This window comes from Microcebus murinus, chromosome 19, assembly GCF_040939455.1.
Source record: "Microcebus murinus isolate Inina chromosome 19, M.murinus_Inina_mat1.0, whole genome shotgun sequence".
In the NCBI taxonomy this organism is placed as follows: Eukaryota; Metazoa; Chordata; class Mammalia; order Primates; family Cheirogaleidae; genus Microcebus; species Microcebus murinus.
Window position 1 is genome coordinate 28,369,494 of NC_134122.1, and position 20,164 is coordinate 28,389,657.

The 20,164-nt window shown below is 47.9% G+C and overlaps 2 protein-coding genes across 5 annotated transcripts; one reads left to right on the top strand and one right to left on the bottom strand.

Annotated features, from left to right (window-relative positions):
* Window positions 1-8,793: 8,793 nt before the first annotated feature.
* On the top strand, window positions 8,794-11,585 carry COPS6 (COP9 signalosome subunit 6). The gene is made up of 10 exons (XM_012758995.3): window positions 8,794-8,922; window positions 9,151-9,276; window positions 9,484-9,615; window positions 9,958-10,046; window positions 10,150-10,212; window positions 10,558-10,605; window positions 10,698-10,812; window positions 10,897-10,989; window positions 11,086-11,186; window positions 11,320-11,585. The coding sequence occupies exons 1-10, from the start codon at window positions 8,850-8,852 to the stop codon at window positions 11,458-11,460; spliced, it is 981 nt and encodes a 326-aa protein (XP_012614449.1). The 5' UTR covers window positions 8,794-8,849; the 3' UTR covers window positions 11,461-11,585.
* A 917-nt stretch (window positions 11,586-12,502) lies between these two features.
* MCM7 (minichromosome maintenance complex component 7) lies at window positions 12,503-20,123 on the bottom strand. 4 transcript variants are annotated; one of them, XM_012758986.3, is made up of 15 exons: window positions 19,956-20,123; window positions 18,692-18,771; window positions 17,894-18,058; window positions 17,615-17,739; window positions 17,357-17,537; window positions 17,002-17,139; window positions 16,544-16,693; window positions 16,241-16,355; window positions 16,022-16,153; window positions 15,698-15,781; window positions 15,033-15,426; window positions 14,693-14,776; window positions 13,929-14,097; window positions 13,051-13,160; window positions 12,503-12,865 (listed from the first exon to the last, which is right to left on the bottom strand). In XM_012758986.3, exons 1-15 carry the CDS (start codon window positions 19,984-19,986, stop codon window positions 12,664-12,666), a joined length of 2,160 nt encoding a protein of 719 aa, XP_012614440.1. In that variant the 5' UTR covers window positions 19,987-20,123; the 3' UTR covers window positions 12,503-12,663. The 4 variants fall into 4 exon arrangements, with proteins under 4 accessions (XP_012614440.1, XP_012614444.1, XP_075851438.1 ...); XM_012758990.3 differs by lacking the exon at window positions 19,956-20,123 and adding an exon at window positions 19,393-19,466; XM_075995323.1 differs by lacking the exon at window positions 19,956-20,123 and adding an exon at window positions 19,363-19,458.
* Window positions 20,124-20,164: the final 41 nt, after the last annotated feature.

Below are 20,164 nucleotides of genomic sequence, written 5' to 3' on the forward strand. Positions count from 1 at the left end.
CATCAGAGCTCACCGAAACCTCAAACTCCTGCGCTCAAGCGATCCTCCAGCCTCAGCCTCCTGAGTAGCTGGGGCTACAGGCACACTCCAGGATACCCAGCTAATTTTTCAATTTTAATTTAGATAGGGTCTTGCTCTTGCTCAGGTTGGCCTCGAACTCCTGAGTTCAAGAAATCCTCCTGCCTCAGCCTCCCAAACTGCTAGGATTACAGGTGTGAGCCACTGTACCTGTCCTCTCATTTTCTACTGATACAACTTTAAAACTAATCCCCTGAAAAGATCCCTATGGTCAAAGTATCCTTTCAAAATGGCCTTCCTCACTTGACAGAAGATAGTCAACTTCTTAGCCCTAAATCTTACAGCAGTGCATTGCCCTGAGGTATTAAAACCTCTGGGGTACTACATAAAAGGGATAATTTGAAATATTGCTGTCAAGATTGAGCAGGTGAACAACCCTTTTGTGATTCAAGTGGTGTTTTATTATTTCCCTCCAATAAAATGAGAGGAGGACCTAATCAAGTTGTCAGCTGCCAAGAAAACCATTTCTGTTCATAAATCACCATGTGATTCTTGGCATATAAATATGACATTGCTGCAACTATATTCCTTTCACCACTCATCTACTAATTTATGAGAGCAAGATTTCTTAACAGTTACATCTATAAAAACAAAAGTAGGATTGGCCAAGCACGATGGCTCATGCCTGTAATCCTAGCACTCCTGGAAGCTGAGGTGGGGGGTGGGGGGATTGCTCAAGGTCAGGAGTTCTAAACCAGCCTCAGCCTGAGCAGACCCCATCTCTACTAAAAAATAGAAAGAAATTAATTGGCCAACTAAAAATATATAGAAAAAATTAGCTGGGCATGGTGATGCATGGCCTGTAGTCTCAGCTACTCGGGAGGCTGAGGCAGAAGAATTGCTTGAGCCCAGGAGTTTGAGGTTGCTGTGAGCTAGGCTGATGCCACAGCACTCTAGCCGGGGCAACAGAGTGAGACTCTGTCTCAAAAAAAAAAAAAGTAGGAATATATTTAATACCTCAATGTAGTAAGTAATGTTTATCTACTGAGAAAAACAAGACACTCTATCTCAAGAGATAAATATCTAATAAAAATAATTTTCTCTGTTAATCATAGATCATATTTGTTATACATTTATCTTTTGCTCAGTTGTGAACTACTAATAATGAAAACCCAGGAGAATTGTTTTAACATTTAAAGCATTACATTCATAGAAAATTAAAATTTGATTAAATTTCAGTTTATATACAATTTTTTGCAGAGAATTATGCTTGATTAATAAAAAGATTTTACACATAAAAAATATTACATTAGGTAAAACTCCATGAGAAAAGTGGAATAGATTTGAAGTGAAAGGGGGAAAAAAGATGTCAAATTCCCATAAAGATGGCCGGGCGCTGTGGCTCACGCCTGTAATCCTAGCTCTTGGGAGGCCGAGGCGGGCGGATTGCTCAAGGTCAGGAGTTCAAAACCAGCCTGAGCAAGAGCGAGACCCCGTCTCTACTATAAATAGAAAGAAATTAATTGGCCAACTGATATATATATAAAAAAAATTAGCCGGGCATGGTGGCGCATGCCTGTAGTCCCAGCTACTCGGGAGGCTGAGGCAGAAGGATCACTCAAGCCCAGGAGTTTGAGGTTGCTGTGAGCTAGGCTGACGCCAGGGCACTCACTCTAGCCTGGACAACAAAGCGAGACTCTGTCTCAAAAAAAAAAAAAAAAAATTCCCATAAAGAAACTGTTCATGTATATTTTTAAACTTTTTCTTGTGAAAAATCATGCACCCATCACCAAGCTTCAATAATTGTCAATAAACTACCAATCTTGTTTCATCTAGAGTTTCAGAATCCCTTCTGATTATTTTGAAGCAAATTCCTATAACATTATCACCTAAAAATACTGAACAATAACTATTTAATATTATATATTGAGCCAGTGATCACATTCCCCTGATTGCCTTATACAATTTATTTTCTGTACTACTGTTTATTTGAATTGGGATCTAAGCAAGGTCAGTACTGAGATTGATTGATATGCATCTTAACTTTCTTTAATCTGTGAATTCTCTTTTCATCTTATTTTTCTTCATTGTAATTTATTTGTTTAAGGAAAAGGATAATTTATCATGCAGTTTCCCATTAGCTGGAGTCTGCTGTCTCCCTGTGCTGTTCTTTAATACATCCCTTAGTTACTTCCAGTTCCTTTTTTATTATTTTTAATTTTTTTCTGCTAAACAATCCAGAGGGATCCTCTTAGTTCTTGTACAGTGGTGGTTGTATCAAGACCAGAGGCTAGAAAACTGTAATTAATTACATTTCTTTTATATTCAGTTTTGTGAATTTTGAGCAATACATTCAATATGTTTTTAATTTCAATTTTTTGCTTCAGTCAATATTTGCCATCTGTGATCAGTGGGATCTGCATATATATATATATATATATATATATATATATATACACACACACACACACACACACATACACACAAAATACTTTATCTCAGCAGGGCATGGTGGCTCACGCCTGTAATCCTAGCACTCTGGGAGGCCGAGGTGGACGGATTGCTCGAGATCAGGAGTTTGAAACCAGCCTGAGCAAGAGCGAGATCCCTGTCTCTACTATAAAATAGAAAGAAATTAATTGGCCAACTAATATATATAGAAAAAATTAGCCGGGCATGGTGGCGCATGCCTGTAGTTCCAGCTACTCGGGAGGCTGAGACAGCAGGATTGCTTGAACTTGAGCCCAGGAGTTTGAGGTTGCTGTGAGCTAGGCTGACGCCACAGCACTCACTCTAGCCTGGACAACAAAGCAAGACTCTGTCTAAAAATAAAACAAAAACAAAAACAAAATACTTTATCTCAGTAGATATAAAAGAGTTGTATACTTAGAATTTGTACACTTTATATGTTATACCTCAATAAACAATAATAAAAAATGATTGTCACCTGTAAAACCTCTATCTGCACACATAAAATACTTGAAAATATAATTTTCTAACCTGTCAAAAAATATTCCAAAGAAAGAATTTCAGTGGATATTTGCACCTATTGGTTTGCCACAAACAATTGGTTGATGTTAGAAAAAATGGAAATATGCTAGCTGAATTTCAATGAAAACCTTTGGAGAGTTGGTGGAAGTTTTGAAGATGAGCATCATAATATATTGGAGCCAACAATGCACTTCTTCCATTTGGATCTATTTATCTTTAAGAATAACTTTTCCTATCTACTAATCTGTCACATCAGGCCTGGGCTGACCTACGCTTGTCTGGAAAATGACCTTGGACTCCACCTTCTGACCATCTCCCTGGAATCTAGGGTTAAGGTAACTGTGGAATGCTGCTGTCTGCCTGATTTGCTGTGAGATTCCTGATCCACAAGATTGCACTTGAACCAGGGCAGCTGTGACTTAGCACACAGGCCTTATGCTGTAACCAGAACAGCATAAAAGATCAATGGGTAACCCAAGCTGCAGTTTGTCTGTGTGAAATTGATCCCTATGTGGCAAAATAAGGTGTGTACTTGAATAGCTGCTGGACCTGCCAACAACATAAATACTTTCACATGTTGTATGTGCACATCCTGTCCTATATTCTAGAAAGCATACTAAGAAGAGCACTCCATTAAATCCCATTGTGTCTCATGGGTCTGATTGCTAGTTTGAGCTGGTAACCACTGGAGTATCAGAGGAGCACCTCAACCTTCAGCCTCCCAAACAGAATTCCTGGTTATGTTCCCCCAAACCTGCTTCTCTCTTCATCTTTCCCATCTTTATAATTTTTAAACAATTTTTTGTAGAGACAGGGGTCTTGCTATGTTGTCCAGGCTGCTCTCAAACTCCTGAATTTAATCAATCCTCCTGCCTCAGCCTCCCAAAGTGTTGGAATTACAGGCATGAGCCACTACTACTGGTTGACTGTAATTTTTTGAACTTCAGTGTGATGGGATCATTATAGCTTGTGCGTGCGTGTGTGTGTGTGTATAAGAAAGAGAGAGAGAGAAACAGAAAGACAAAGTGCCCACAAGATGCAGACTGCCCACAGATGATGAGCCCCTTGTGGGCTAGAGGAACTTGCTCAAGGGCAGCACCTGGGACAGGGATTCCGTTAACTGCCCACTGGCCAGCGCATCCTCTCTTCCTGCCAACATGGAGCAGTGTCAAAAGTGACGGACTCAGGAGGCTTGTCCAACCCAAGCCCAATAACAAGGCCACTTGATTTAGTTAATGTGGGTTTGGAAGCCAGGTACAGTGGCCGTGCCTGTAGTCCCAGATACATGGGAGGCTGAGGCGGGAGGATCGCTTGAGCCCAGCAAAGGAGTTCAAGGCTGCAGAGAGCTATACTCACTCAGTGACAGAGTGAGACCCCATCTCTTAAAAAATAATATGGATTTGCAAGGCGCAGTCACAGGTGGCTTTGTGAGACATCATCCCTGTGTAAGGCAAGGGTGTCTGGACAGGCACCGGTGGCCAGTGCTGCATAAGCCAGTGGCCTGAGTGTCCTCTGGGCTCGGGTTACAACCTAGCTGTAGCACCTTCAGCCTAGTTGTATGGCTTCCAGCAGAGATTCTCAGATTTTAGTCTAACATCAGGATCACCTGGGGGCTTAATAAAATACAGACTCCATAACTCACCCTAGGCCTATTGATTCAAACTCTCTGGGCTTTCAGTCTGAAAATCTCTGTTGTATCATCATATAAAGGTCCCATACTATATTTCTACACTAAGTGCATAATTTCCCTCATTGTTGGGCCAGCTGCCTTTAATATGGACTATTTTTTCAGGGTTATTTATGCAATCAGTAAACTCAAGAGGTAATGTCGTTCCCTGGATGAAGAGCAGGCTTGCTTACTGCTTGCTATAAAAGCAGTACACTCCCCCATCTCCACCCCAGCTCAGCTGCAAGGCAACCTACTGCATGTGTAGCATCCATCTGGCCCACACATCACCCATGTGGGACTTGGAGCACCAGTGCAAATAACCCAATACTCATGCTGCTTGCTGTGCTGTGAGTAATAAAGTTCTTTGTGTCTGACTCAGGAATCTTGTGTCTTCTGCCAGTAACCACAAATCAATAACAAGCTAACTTATTTGCTTGTAAGTAAAGTAAAATCAAATCCCAGACCCAACAGTTTTGACAACAAGGATTGGATACTGATACAGACGTGGCTCTGTAAAACAGGAAGTACAATGTGGCCCATGCTTGGAGATAAGAGAAGATGCCCTGGGATCCAGTAGCAAATGCCTTCAGCCAAGTGGTGGGTGGGAAGGAATGAAGGATCCCCCCTTTGTCGTACTTGTTAATGAACAGGAGTTGAGTCAATGTTTAGAGGCTGAGCAGAGACACGTGATATTGAAACAAGTTGCCCAAATGGTGTCATAGGTTTGCTCTCTTATGTGATAGGGGAATGGGAGAGCACCTGGGCCCTTCATTAGAGAGAAAAAAATCTAAATAAATTCTGTGGTCAGCCCTGCTGCCCTGAAAATCCCCCATCCTTATGCTAAAACTGGGCAAAGCTTCAGGGATGATATGATAGTGGGGCAAAAGATGCCCTCAATTAAGGTGGACTGCTTGGAAAGGTTACCTCTGAGCAGACTATACCCTAATAGGTCAAAAAGCATAAGTCCTGTAGCTCCTGTGCCACCCCCAGCATGCCTTACAAGGTGGCTTCCCCCTCTACTCTGCACTTGCAGCCAGAGATTGAGGATGTGGATTACCATGGTCTCCTGACACCTGTCATTTGCTACAGTCCTTGATATGCCTCTGTTAGATTTCTTGGTCTTTGTTCCTGTAGGGGAAAATGTGCCCAAATTCAACTGATGGGATTTGGACAAGGTTTGCAATGGAGAAGTGAAGCTAAAGTGAAACTACAGTAACTCTGCATGTGGGGACCGTTGTTTTTGTTGCTTCTACACCTGAACGGGTAGTAAGAATTGATGGGGTATCTGCTTGCACTTTTCCAGTCCCGTAAACTGTGAGAGTGGGCTCTCCCATTCAGGGACCGTCACATGGAGGGGGTGAAAGTGGAACACGTACATTGCTCCCCAACCTGGCTCTCCTTTCCCTCCCGGATGGTCCAGCAGAAACAATAAAGAATCTGGGGAGGAGGAAAGGAAATCACAGCTTGATTTTCTCAAGTATTCCCAAAAACTTGATTGGGGGGGGGGGGGCCAGTGTACCCGACACGGGCCATTTCTCAGCCCACAGCGCCACCTGCTGGATGCATCCACGGCTCCCTCGAGTCAAATGGAGCTTGATGATTTAAAAAGATGGGAAGAACCTGAAAGGCCTCGCAAGCCAAATAGAAATGAAATGCTTCAGAGAGTGGTCAATCTGACCCTAGCAACACTTTGGTTTTACGTGAAAAATTGGCAACTACTACTTGGGAGAAATCAACTGAAACAAAGATGTGTATCAGTGGGGCCCTCAGGTCTCAGAGTTTCCCCTAAATGTGTGGGCCTGGTTCACTGATGGCTTAACTAAGTTGAAGGCTTATGGGGTCCATTGGGCTCCTGCTGCCATCCTGCCTCGGGGCCAGCTACATAAACTGAAAGTGAACGTCACCGCTTGGATTAGCGGGCAGAACTCAAGGTCATTCCCATCCTAAGTCTGGCCAGCACTCTCCTTGATGGAGCTTGCTACATTTTACTGACTTGGGCTGTTGCCAGTGGCCTAGCTGCTTGTTTTACCACTTGAAAGACTAAAGAAATGTAACATTAAAGACATATCCTCTGGGGCTGTGAACTATGGAAACAAATCTTGGCTGCTATCTTACAGTAGGGTCACTTATGTCAATAGCCATGATGGGGATCCAGTCTCTGATGAAATTGTCACCAAGCTGCAGACCAACCCTGCACCACCCAGAAGCTCCCTCCCACTCCTGGTAATTGCCTTCATGGAGCTTTGAGCCCCACCAGGGGTTACTCTTGGTGCCTCACTTCTGTCCACACAGAGGTTACCGTGTCCCTGTTCCAGTCAGATCTACTGATTCAGGCTGCATCATTATGGCCCTTGAAACTAAACTGTGCTGTGTTTCAGACTTCCCAGACCCTCTACAGCCTGACATTAGTGTGTTGTTTGTTGCAAAGGCCACCCAGCAATGGGTCAGTAGTCAGAGCATTCAGTGGACATTCCACACCTCTGCTATCTGTAGCACCTAGTTGTCAAGCACTGGAATAGCTTCCTCCATAATCAGCTCTAACTCTCTCACCTCCTGCTCCACACCTCAGTAAAGCAGTCCGGTCACTGAATGTGACCATCGCCCGAAAGGATTCATCTACCCTTGGCCATCTCTTGGATAATGATCAGGATGAAAGGGTGGAGCTCTATAGACTTATTTTGAAAATTTAGGATTTTGCTTGACCATGCCTTGGTATGATGCTTCCTTTTTTATTTCCCCCTAATGGCTATTTCAGGCCACCCTGGTGGGCAGATCCTGTAGGTGCAGCCCAGCCAAAAGCCTGACCTAGGGATTCAAAGTTAATTCCGGTCCCACCAGCACAATTCTCTTGTTGGATTGACACAGTCCTAGATCACAAAGACAATGACCGCTTGATTCAGGACACTGCTCACCAGCTGAACAATGGCTCTCAAAGATACCTAGATCCTGGGTTATCCCAGTGGGCACTATGTAATCTCAAGTGTCCCTATAACAAGGAGTCAGAGAGAGATTTTACTATAGGGGAAAACAGTGAGGAGCAGAGGGATGGAGAGAAAGCTTTGAAGATGCTAAAGTACTGGCTTTGAAGATGGAGGGCGAGGTCTCCAGCCACCCAATACAAGGAATGAGGCTCTAGAAGCTGGAAAAGGCAAGAACTTCCCCTAGTGGGAGTGTGGCCTTCAGACACCTTGATTTCAGACCATGGGCTAGAGTGCTGTGGCGTCAGCCTAGCTCACAATCTCAAACTCCTGGGCACAAGCAATCCTCCCTCCTGCCTCAGCCTCCCGAGTAGCTGGGACTGTAGCTAGGACTACAGGCTTGTGCCAACATGCCCGGCTATTTTTAATAGAGACCAGATCTCGCTCTTGCTCAGGCTGGTATCCAACTCCTGAGCTCAAGCGATCCTCTCCCCTTGGCCTCCCAGAGTGCTAGGATTACAGGCATGCGCCACCCCGCCAGGCCTGGATTTTTTTTTTTTTTTTTTTGAGACAGAGTCTCGCTTTGTTGCCCAGGCTACAGTGAGTGCCGTGGCGTCAGCCTAGCTCACAGCAACCTCAAACTCCTGGGCTCAAGCAATCCTCCTGCCTCAGCCTCCCAAGTAGCTGGGACTACAGGCATTCGCCACCATGCCCGGCTAATTTTTTGTATATATTAGTTGGCCAATTAATTTCTTTCTATTTTATAGTAGAGACGGGGTCTCGCTCTTGCTCAGGCTGGTTTCGAACTCCTGACCTTGAGCAATCCGCCCGCCTCGGCCTCCCAGAGAGCTAGGATTACAGGCTTGAGCCACCGCGCCCGGCCCCGGCCTGGATTTTATTCTGAGGACAGTAACAGGACATTTCCTTCACTCTGTAGCAACCATAGGAACTTGGCATTCTTATCCCAATTTTACTGACGAAGACGATTAAGTTGGGGCGGGGTGTTAAGTATTTGTTCAAGGACACCCGCAGGTGAGAGGTGGGAGCAGAGTTTAGGAAAAGCGGCCGGGCTCCAGAGCTGGAGGACGTCGGGGCTTCCCCAGGCGGGGGTCAGCCAGTCCAAGTCAGAGAACTGACCCAAGCTCCCGCGCCAGGCCCGGGGGGCGCCACGAGGACACTGAGCATGCGTCTCTCTCGCCGTACGGAAGCCCGGAAGGAAGGGGGCGGGGCCGAGGCTGGCAGGCGCGGGGAAAATGGCGGCAGCAGCGGCAGCTGCGGCGGCGAACGGGACCGGAGGGAGCAGCGGGATGGAGGTGGATGCAGCAGGTAACGGGCAGTGCAGAGGCGACTTCTGAAGACACCCCTTAGGGGTGCGCAAAGGCCGTCGTGGACTCCTGGGAGAAATGAAGAGGGCGGAACAGCAACATCTCTCTCTCGGATAACTTGGGGGAGGGATGTATGGCCCGGGCTCCCGTGTGTTGTCCCTCACTCCCATTTCCAGGGAAGAACGTGGGGCCTTGAATCTCACCCTATCTCCTTTCCCTCCACCCTTAGTAGTCCCCAGCGTGATGGCCTCCGGAGTGACTGGAAGTGTTTCAGTCGCTCTTCATCCCCTTGTCATTCTCAACATCTCGGACCACTGGATCCGCATGCGCTCCCAGGAGGGGCGGCCTATGCAAGGTGAGTGTTAGGCATAATTCTCCAGTCTCCTCTTCTTGGTCACCTCCCCCAAACAGTGGTCTTTTTCTCTTCCTTTACTGGTGCCAATTCACCCTCCCCCCCAAATCACTGTTTCCCCAGTACTTGGTTCCCACTGACCTCAGACCCTCAGGTGATAGGGAAAAGTTTGGGATTTCCTCACCTTTTACATGTTGTTCTTCCTCTCAGTGATTGGGGCTCTGATCGGAAAGCAGGAGGGCCGAAATATCGAGGTGATGAACTCCTTTGAGCTGCTGTCCCACACCGTGGAAGAGAAGATTATCATTGACAAGGAATATTATTACACCAAGGAGGAGCAGTGTGAGAGGGGAATAGAAGTGGGGGAGAGAAGTGGGAGTTAAAAAAAAAAAAAAAAAGCACAGGCGGGGAAGATGGAGAGGGTTGGGGAGAAGTTAACAGAAGAGGCTGAGAAGGGAAAAGGAAACGTGAAGAGAGAGTAGCGGAATAGATCTCAGAAAAAGAACACGTTCAGATAGTCCCCCAAAAGTAAGTAAAAGATGAGAGAAGACAGTATTAGAAGGGAGTAATTATGACCCAGGATTTGAGCAGGGAGGTAGAAACTGGTTAAAATACACCAGGAGATCCAATTCAAGGAAGGATGGTTTAAAGAAATACTGTGTGCTCTGGCTCCTTCCTCTCCAGTTAAACAGGTATTCAAGGAGCTGGAATTTCTGGGTTGGTATACCACAGGGGGGCCGCCTGACCCCTCCGACATCCACGTCCACAAGCAGGTATATATCCTCACACCTGTGCATGCTGGGGCAGAGAACAGAAGATGAGTGGAAAAAGAAAGATGGAGCATTGACTTTCTTGTGCATTGTCCCTCTCTTCCAGGTGTGTGAGATAATCGAGAGCCCCCTCTTTCTTAAGTTGAACCCTATGACCAAGCACACAGATGTGAGTAATACTGACCCACACCCACTTTGTCATGCTTGTCTTTCGCTATATCTATCTTTTCCCCTAAACCCCTGCTTTTTTTCCCTGTATGATATCCCTTCTTTGTTGGAGAATGCTGAAGTTGAATCTCTATTCTGCCATTTACCAGCTATGTGACGTTGGTTTAGTCATGTAACCTCTAAACTATATTTTCCTGTGTAAAATGGGAATAATCTCTACTTCACTGGATTGTTGGGAAGATCAGATGAAAAAAAATGTATGAAAGGGCCTAGCCCAATTTTGGGCACATAGTATCGGTTCTGGTGTGTTTGCTGTTAGTAAGAGCTGTTCATCTCTTCTTTACAGCTTCCGGTCAGCGTTTTTGAGTCCGTCATTGATATAATCAATGGAGAGGTAATATCCTACCCTTCACCCCTCAAATCCTGCTCTTGGCCTATTTCCTGCTTTTGATTCTCCCTCTGTGGGATGGATACTTTGCTCTGTAGGCCACCATGCTGTTTGCTGAGCTGACCTACACTCTAGCCACAGAAGAAGCCGAACGCATTGGTGTAGACCATGTGGCCCGAATGACAGCGACAGGCAGTGGAGAGAACTCCACTGGTAATGAAGAAGATTTTGTGGAAGTGGGGGTGGAAGGTGTGGTCACATGCCTTCTCAACCTTTGCTGTTTCTGTCCCCCTGCAGTGGCTGAACACCTCATAGCACAGCACAGTGCCATCAAGATGCTGCACAGCCGTGTCAAGCTCATCTTGGAGTACGTCAAGGCCTCCGAAGCAGGTAGGACAGGTGCCTCCCTGGCACTCATGCCATTTTTTCTCTTCCTCCTTGGGAAGTGACAGCATCCACATTAATGCAGGCTTTTTGTGCCTTTAGGAGAAGTCCCTTTTAACCATGAGATCCTGCGGGAGGCCTATGCTCTGTGTCACTGCCTCCCAGTGCTCAGCACAGACAAGTTCAAGACTGATTTTTATGATGTGAGTGTAAAACCCGGTTTGGGGAGCGGGGGCTTCTGTGGTCATTTTTGCATGTAGGACCTGGGACTTAGTTGTTCCCTGTGCATACTGTGAAGGATGCCCTGGGGAACTGGTTATTTCTGTTCCTTCCCAGCAATGCAATGATGTGGGGCTCATGGCCTACCTCGGCACCATCACCAAAACATGCAACACGATGAACCAGTTTGTGAACAAGTTCAATGTCCTCTACGATCGACAAGGCATCGGCAGGCGAATGCGTGGGCTTTTCTTCTGAGAGGATACTTGAAGGGATGATGCACAGGGGTCAGGTGACTGTCCCAAAGGGGAGGGGCACTACACTCCCTTTAGAGAAACCGCTGTCATTAATAAAAGGGGAGCAGCCCCTCAGCACCCCTTCCAGTGGCTTTGTCCTCTCTGTTAGGCACCACACTGGTTTCTCAGCTTGGATCTTATTGAGGCTCTGTGTTCCAGCCTTGCTGGCAAGCAGAATCCCTTTTTATTATTAGCTCTTGACACCCCATCAAGTGGGAGTCGCTGCAACTTGAAGTGACCCCTTGTCCAGTCATGTGGACCGTCTTTACAAATCAAAGGCTGGCACCCACCTACAAGATTTCTGTTCTGCCCTTTGTCACCCTGACATGATCTTAAATAGCCCAACCCTATAAACATGACAAAATGACCAATTTCATCAAAAGTTTTTCACACACACAAAAGGGGAGGAGGGATATTAAACACACTTTTATTAAGGACAGCTCAAAGCCTCAATCCTGTGGGCACTATGAATTACCAAGAGAGCAAGGTTTCTCAATTACTGCTGAGTGTACTCCACTGATGGGCTCTGTGTGGCACCTCAGTCCTATGAGATGGAGGTACCAGTATCATCCATGCTTTGGAGAGACCAGGAAGAGTCTAAAGATCGGGATAGCTGCATGTGATTACCTGTGCCAGGTAACACATTTCCACATGCCACCCTTCGGTTCCCTGATTTTCATCACCCCCTAACCAGAGCTTTAGAGTGGGTTTTGAGGACTAAGGTGGTAAAAAGATGCCCAATAGAAGCATTAATTATTAGAACAGGAGAAAAACTGACTTGGCTGAGAGGCCCTGCAGCCCTAGAGCCTAACTGGGACAGGGTCAGTAGCTCAATAAGCACTTGAGACAAAGCAGGGGATGGGAAGCTCAATAAGTAGAGACATTCCTTGTCCTACCGCAGTGTCTGTATCGGTGCCTTGTGGGTAGACACTTCACTCAGTAAATTTACTGAGTGGATAAAATAGGACAAACATAAAAAAGACAGAAATCTAAAAACCCCGAAATACTATAGCAATCTACAAACACTTTATTAGCAAGAATAACAACAAATGCAGCATGGGAAAAAGAGAAGATCCTCCTTCTCTTAAGGAGCATCATTAAACCCTCAGAAGGGGCAGGTCAGCACAGAACACAGTGGTGGACCCATTGTCTCAAGAAGGTTGGATCAGACAAAAGTGATCCATGTCTTGGAAGTATTGACCTGCCAGACGTTTAACTCCTCGTATTCATCAAGAGCTGCCTGAAACTGGGCAGGTGTGAATCCACGAGATATGCAGCGTTGCTCTGCCTCAGAAAATCGGACGCTTCGGCCCCCTGAGACCAATTCACGGACAGTGGCAAATATCACATCTGCTGGTCTCTGGGTCCTGAAGGAGAAGTGTGGGCATGTAAGGTCACGGGTACAAACAAGAACACAGGTATCAACAAAGAACAATGGCAGTCAGTGTTAGAATTCTGAGGCCGGCCTCGTATACATGTGGATGTAGAAGCCAAGTGATCGGCTCAAGAAAATCAAGGTGACTTAAACTTCATCCTTCATTAAACCACTCACCTAGCTGTTTGCCCCTTGTCGGCTAAAAGTGAGTCTTTTGACATCTCCATTAGCCTTATTGCTTCATTCACATCTTCCTTCTCTACAGTGTCCACCATTCGCAGACGTGCCTAAGGGGAAGGTAAGGGAGAGATGGGAACAGGAGGAGGGCAATGGAACCAAGTCAGGAAACCCCCTTGTTCCCTTATTCCAGCTTTAAGGCCGGGCAACTCATGTTGCCTGCTCACAAGAGTGGAGCTCCCGCCTTCCCACCAACATCCGTAGTGTTGGGCCGGCACTGTCAGACCGAGACAAGTGCAATGCCCAGGGCAGCGTCCAGCAATTGCCCAAGTCTCCGCCTCTCAACACTGGCCAGTCCCGGTGTTCAGCTGTCCTGTGAGGGAGACCAGACCCTTTTGAACTCCACTGGGCTCCCCACCATGACAGATGGAGCTTGGGGAGCTCAGCCAAGAAGGCGATTGGCAGAGAGGTTGTGTCCCGGGGGCTCGGGAAGTGCTAGCTCAGCAGTAGGTCAGGTAATCACACTACCTGCACGAACAGCACTTTGGAGCCCCTGGGACTAAGGTCCAAGATGGGAGGATAGAAATGAAGGTTTATAGCACAGGATCTAGGACACAGGGAGTGAAATTAATCCCACCCACCCCTTCAGTGAGGTTTAAGAAGCAGGGAGAAGGCCTTTCCCTCCATGGACGCTGCATGTGCCCTACTGGAGCAGCAAGTACCCACAGTGCGGTAGCACGGAGAGGACCACTATCTGCACTGTCAGCACTTTAGCCCCAGCAGGGCTGGAGTGGGAGGGAGGAAGCAATGAAAGCACATTAAGGCATGGTCAGTAAGGGCCAAATTAGCCCCCAGCAATACAGGGGCCTGGCACTCACCAGAGCAGTTGAAAGTCGCAGAATGGCCAGCAGGGTCCGGGCAGAAGTATAGGTGGCATCCTTACTAGCCCAAGCCTCTCGCCTCATTTCCACATATGCTGCTGTGATATAGTCAGCCAGAGACTCTGGCACTGTGGGCTGCTTCTCGCGGCACATAGCTATGTAACGTCTGTGGGAGAGAAGGTTCATGGGAAAGCAGAAAGAGAGATGGGGAATTGAGTGAACGCATGGGCGTGCTTTTTTCTGCATAAATGCTTCCCATTTAACAAAACTCTTTAGGGATTCATATATACCTTATATACATAGCCTAAAGGCAATCTTATACAAGATTTTTAGTGATTTTGTGCAGAAAACCAAGTTTCATGTGATTGTGACCTTATAACAAGATCAGGTGTAGAATTTTTCACTTAAAAGTACCACGGTGGCACTCAAATAGTTGTGGATTTTGGATTAGGGATGTTCAACCTGTATTAAGTATCCATAGAACAAGACCTAGCTTGGCCTAAAAGTCTCTACCTGCCTCCCCCCTAGGGCAGGATGGTGGTGAGGAAGGCAGGTTCTGAGGATTCTGTTCTCATCTGGCCAGGCATAGGAGACACCTTGTTTTACTGCTCTCAGGCCCAGGACATGTGGTAGTGGGTGAGGGGGGAGTGGTGAAAAAACACACCCTAGGACTGAAAGCTGTTAAGGATATACTCGTGGCCCAAGATACTGCCACATGCAGGCAACTGGCCTAAAGTGTACCCATCCTCACCCAGCTCTACCTCATGAGCTTCATGTCCAAAGGTTCAAACTGGGCGGGTGGTTGCCGACTGTGCTGGTGCACATAGGTGATGTGCTGGGCCAACCTGAAAAAGGGGAGGCAAGGAACACTCTTTAGGGCTACACACCCCATGCCCCAACTCTAAATATCCCTCCCTTTTACAGCGTGGCAGGGACAAACTTTCTCGGGAAATCCTCATCAGCATTTCAGCCTCGATCTACCATTTTCCTAACCATGGACCAGCCCCTGCCAGCAGAGAATATGACTGATTTTCTAATTTCACCTCCCTCCCTACAGATCATTAGAAAGGCATGTCTCTTTGGGTGCTGAGCTGCATTCACCGTAGGTCATTGTCTCGGTCAGGCCGGTCCTGGATCAGCCACAGGAGGTCAAATCGGGAAAGCAGCGCAGCAGGAAGCTGTATGTTCTGCTCCAGGCTGCGGCGGGGGTTATAGCGCCCGTAGGCAGGGTTGGCAGCAGCCAGGATGGAACAGCGAGCATTGAGTGTGGTGAGAATGCCCGCCTTGGCGATGGAGATGGTCTGCTGCTCCATGACCTCGTGGATGGCTGTGCGGTCAGCCTCAGCCATCTTGTCAAACTCATCGATGCAGCATACACCTTGGTCAGCCAGCACGAGGGCCCCGCCCTCTAAGGTCAGTTCTCCACTCACGGAGTCTCTCAGCACAGCTGCTGTAAGCCCCACTCCTGAGGAGCCACGTCCTGTTGTGTATTGGCCTAGAAGAGAAGAATAAGCAGATGTGCTGAGAGAGGAACAAGGAAGGAAAGGAGTATAGGGCAAGAATTCAAAGACAAGGCCAGTGAGGTAAGGCCTATACTAAACTGTTCTGCCTTCTCAGCCTTTCCCGAGATGGCTAAAGATCTGTGGGGTGCTGGTGTTGGCAACACCTCCCTTCCCATACCATCAACCCTTTCTAATAGCTACTTCCCCCGCCCCTTTGAACAAACAACACTGTGGTCCTATCCCACCCAAGGTATGATTACTCACTGCGAGGGGCCAGGCGATCGATGTAAGACAGGAGCTGAGACTTGGCCACACCAGGGTCCCCCATCAGGCAGATGTTGATGTTGCCTGGAGGAAGGGAAGGAAGCCCCTGAATAACTATTCTCTAAAGCAAGTTGTCCAAAAAAAAAAAAAAACTTGGAAGTCTGCCTCCCCTCCCACACCCCACACTACTACTCCTAAGTTCTCCCTGTGCCCATGAAGGCAAGAGCCACTCTCATTCTGACCTATAGGGATACTCGCCCACAGCATCCTTTTTCCTTCTAAACGACTTCACCCACCCCATGTTTCTCCCTCCTTTCTTCTTACCCCTGATTTTCATGCCTCGAGGAGACTGGTCCACACCTCCCACTAGCAGGAGTAACAGTGCCTTCTTCACATCTTCATGCCCATATATCTCTGGGGCAATAGAAGCTGCCAGCTTTTCATAGAAATCCTCCTCTGCAGAGAAGTTAAGATTAGAGTATTTTCTGGGGCGAAAAGGGCTGGGATGAAAATCAAATTCCCAGCCTTCCCCTGGCCCCTCACCTGCAATCTGCCTCAGCTCCTCCTTGCTCAACTCTCCAGCCCCAAACTCATCATCATCACTCTTATTCATCTTCACAATCCTATGGGCTTCCAGGTACGTTTCTGAGAGTAAACCCTTGGGCAAGAAAATGAGATATGGGTGAAATCCCTTTAGCTTGCCCATCACCTGAATCCCTAATGATATGACAAAACCTTTTGTTCTATTTGATATTTTGCTGTGTTAGTTTTCTCCATGGGAGGTAGGGAGATTGAATGGGTGAGGGGAAAGGGGACTCTCTCCTCGTTTCAAACTCTCTTTCTCACCTGTACCACCTGTCGGAACCCAGTGCGCAGGATTGGCAAGAAGATACCAGTGACACTGACATGATCTCCAGGCTGGGCGATCCTTGTGTTCTCTCCTTCTACCAGCACAGTGATGCTGCGAGGGATGTTTCCCACAGGCACTTGGTCACTCTAGGAGAGGGAAGGGCAAGGAGAAAAGAACATAAAGCCCATAAAGATCTGACCTTTCCTCCCTAAACATCCCACTCTAAGACTTCTCAGTCTGCCCAGCCTCAGACCAACCTATGGAAGCAGGGGAGATGAGACCTCCTTTACCTCTTCCCAACTCAAACAGAAAATTTCAGATAACTTCCCCCCTGCATTAGGTGACTTTCCTGCCTCAGCTCTCTTGTTCTTTCTTCCTGCCACTCTACAAGTGACCATAGGATTCTAGTGGACTCCCTTCTTTACCTGCCCACGACCACGTACCCCAAACTCACATGTTCTTGCATCTTCATCTCCTGGAATTTGATGAATTTGGAACCACGTGTCTGCAGATACAGCCGCCCTCCCGAGCGGTTGGTTTGGCACTCCTGGCTTGGGCACATGATCAGAGGCATGAAAGTAGGAGACTGGATCTAGGAATATGAGAAAGCAAGCAACAAAGGCAATCAGAAAGAAAAGAATCCCTTGAATCACATTTCTTCTTCATGACAAATACCAAGAAAACAACACAGGAACAAAGACCACTACATACCAGGGAAAGGACGAAAAGCTAACACACAGGCATCTTTTTTGCGAAGCAGGGAAAACAAATATCAGTAAGTGCTTTCCTGTCCCTCACTCCACACCTACCGGCTGGTAGGTCTCTGCCCCACACTGGTCACAGGTGTAAGTAGCCACCACCATCCTGGGTTTGACTTCAGAGACTCGAGTAACGATTCCACGCACGGTTACCAATTTCCCTACAGAGTCAGCCCGTACTTCTCGGATGACACGAGGCTTGTTGCTGCTTGGACCTTGAAAATACAGCTCACTAAGAGGATAAAATAGTCATTAGCAAGGTCCAGGAGAAAATAAATGTTTACACCCTTCTCCAGAGAGACCACTCACAATCTGCGCATGAGCTCAGCAGGGTACTGGTTCTGGGGGCTTCGCACTGCCCCAGGGTCCCTGCTCCGCTGCTCCATCATCAACCGGTGCTCAATGTAAACGTCCAGGACATCTTTATTTACCACCTGAAAAAAAAAATCAATAGCAGAATGGAAAAAAGAGAGCACAGTGCCAGGTAGAAGTCACTGTCCCTCCTTTCTGCCAGCTCAGAAAACATCACTATCTGAGCAGCTTCGTGACAGAAACCTAAATCCCTTGCCCTATTCTCCAGCCATTTACCTCCCTCTCCTTGTACTGAGGCAGCAGCTCTTGTACAGCATCAGCAAAGAGCCTTGCATAGCGTTTGGCATTCTCACAAATCGAGTCCACCAACTCAGGGTCATCTTCAGCTACATCATCCAGGTCCACGTACAGTGCCACCTGTTCCCGATGAGCCAGCCGAACCTGGGATGGGGAAAAGACAGCAACACCTGAGAGCCAAGTTAACCTTGTTTACCAGAATTCACACATCACTGGGAACTCAGAGCACAGGCTCTAGACACCCACAAGGGAGAAAGAATAGCATCAGACAGAGCAATATTCACAATATTCTCAGCCCCCAAGCTCCTAAAAACACTCTAATCATTTATGAACATACTACACTACCATATTTACTTACTACGAATCAGGTGCTGTATAAAACTGTCACTTACAAACAAATATACTTTCTGAAACAAGCTAGACGACGTCTTTTTTTTTTTTTTGAGACAGAGTCTCACTTTGTTGCCCAGGCTACAGTGAGTGCTATGGCATCAACCTAGCTCACAGCAACCTCACCTCAGCCTCCCGAGTAGCTGGGACTACAGGCACGTGCCACCATACCCGGCTAATTTTTCCTGTATATATTAGTTGGCCAATTTCTTTCTATTTATACTAGAGACGGGTCTCGCTCTTGCTCAGCTGCTTTCGAACTCCTGACCTAGAGCAGTCTGCCCGCCTTGGCCTCCCAGAGTGCTAGGATTACAGGCGTGAGCCCTAGAGCACGTCTTATAACTCCTTAAACACCACTCTATTCTTTTCACCCAATCTTACACTTACCAACTGGTTCCCATACTTGAACTGCTTCTTTCCAAATTCTTCATCCTGATAAAACTCTTGTAAGAACTTCTTAACCTTTTCTACAATGTAAATGCAAAATCATAAGAAGCAGTCTTTCTTCCAGATACCGTACTGCAAATCCCTCTGGTAGAAATAAAAAATCCCCTTTCACTTAAAACACATTGAGTTACTTATTACATGAATATTCAAATAAACCTACATAATTGTCCCCAAAGTGGGCAAAACTCCTTTTTAGAAGCCCGTTTTTACCTAGGGAACAGTAAGGGGCCCCTAGCAGTTAGAGTACTACCCAACACCTTCCCCCCTGAGGAATTCCAGGCTCTAGTTTAAAATCCTAGCACCCTACCCCAGGTGGCCTCCCACACTCTACAACACACTCTGCTCTCAGGCTCTCAGCTTTCCCTCCACCCTTACGGTTCTCCCTAAACCCTTGCTCTCGCCGGGATCTCCACCACTAGGCCGGTCCTCCACTCCACCCCCGCTACCACCAGTGCTTCCGCTCTTAGTAAACAAAGAAGCACATGGGCCCAGATTCCAGCCGCCTCACAGCCCGGGATTCCTCCGCCAAAGGCGGGAGCCCGTCCCGCCATTGGCCAGCACGCTGAGGGCCTCTGTGTCCCTCCCCACTGCCGCCGTTCTCGGCCTCGCACTTAGCCCCCAAATTCCAGACACGCCCCCACCCTCAGCAGCCCTCTCTGAGGCCACCCCGCGGAAGGACACTGTTTACACACGACACTCCCTCCAAGCGCGACGCGCCACTTCCGCCCACCTCCACTTCCGCTTAGAGGGCGGCCTGAAATGGCCAATCGCGGCGCTCAGCGGCCCCGGCCTGCCCGCCCCCAGGGCTTCGGCGCGTCTCGGGAGGACGCGGGAACTCGGGAGTGCCCAAAAGCGCGGAGGGGAGAGGGCCCAGGGTCCCTGTCCGAGGCCGAAAGCCCTTAGACAGGGTGCGCGTCTCTCCTGAGCGTTACCCTCCCTTCTGCAGTCCCCCAGCAGGGTTATTCCCATTCTCAGGACTACAACACCTTTCCCGGACAGGTTTATCAGCTCTTCAACCCCGACACTCTCCGTGCGCCTCCCATGCACCGTCTGTCTGAGCCCCGCCGCCGTCCGACCCTGCCTCTGGCCGTGCGCGCCCCACGGCCCACCCACACAGCCCCCTAAGACCCCAGCTTACATACACAAGTGTTAGCCTGGAGGCTTCCCGCGCAGGACGCCCCTTCCCAGGCTTGCAGACCCTCACCTTTCTCGAGCGCGTAATCCTTAAGTGCCATCGCTGCCGAGGGCCGTGCAGCAGCAGTTGGCGGGCTCAGGAGTCTAGCTCCCGGGGAAGCGGAGAACGTCCGCGCGCTGGACTGTGGCCGACCAACCGAAATTGGCGCGAAACGTCGCCCCCCACGTGACCGGCGCCACTGCGTTTGGACCAATCGGAGAGGACGGCTCTCCGCCCTC

Coding starts and splice junctions, on each gene's coding strand:
- COPS6 (XM_012758995.3), top strand. CDS start 8,850: ATGGCGGCAGCAGCGGCAGCTGCGGCGGCGAACGGGACCGGAGGGAGC. Junction 10,813..10,896: donor CAGTGGAGAGAACTCCACTG/GTAATGAAGAAG, acceptor GTCCCCCTGCAG/TGGCTGAACACCTCATAGCA. Junction 10,990..11,085: donor CGTCAAGGCCTCCGAAGCAG/GTAGGACAGGTG, acceptor TTGTGCCTTTAG/GAGAAGTCCCTTTTAACCAT.
- MCM7 (XM_012758986.3), bottom strand. CDS start 19,986: ATGGCACTTAAGGATTACGCGCTCGAGAAAG. Junction 18,772..19,955: donor GGATTACGCGCTCGAGAAAG/GTGAGGGTCTGC, acceptor TTTACATTGTAG/AAAAGGTTAAGAAGTTCTTA. Junction 18,059..18,691: donor TCAAGTATGGGAACCAGTTG/GTAAGTGTAAGA, acceptor TCCCCATCCCAG/GTTCGGCTGGCTCATCGGGA.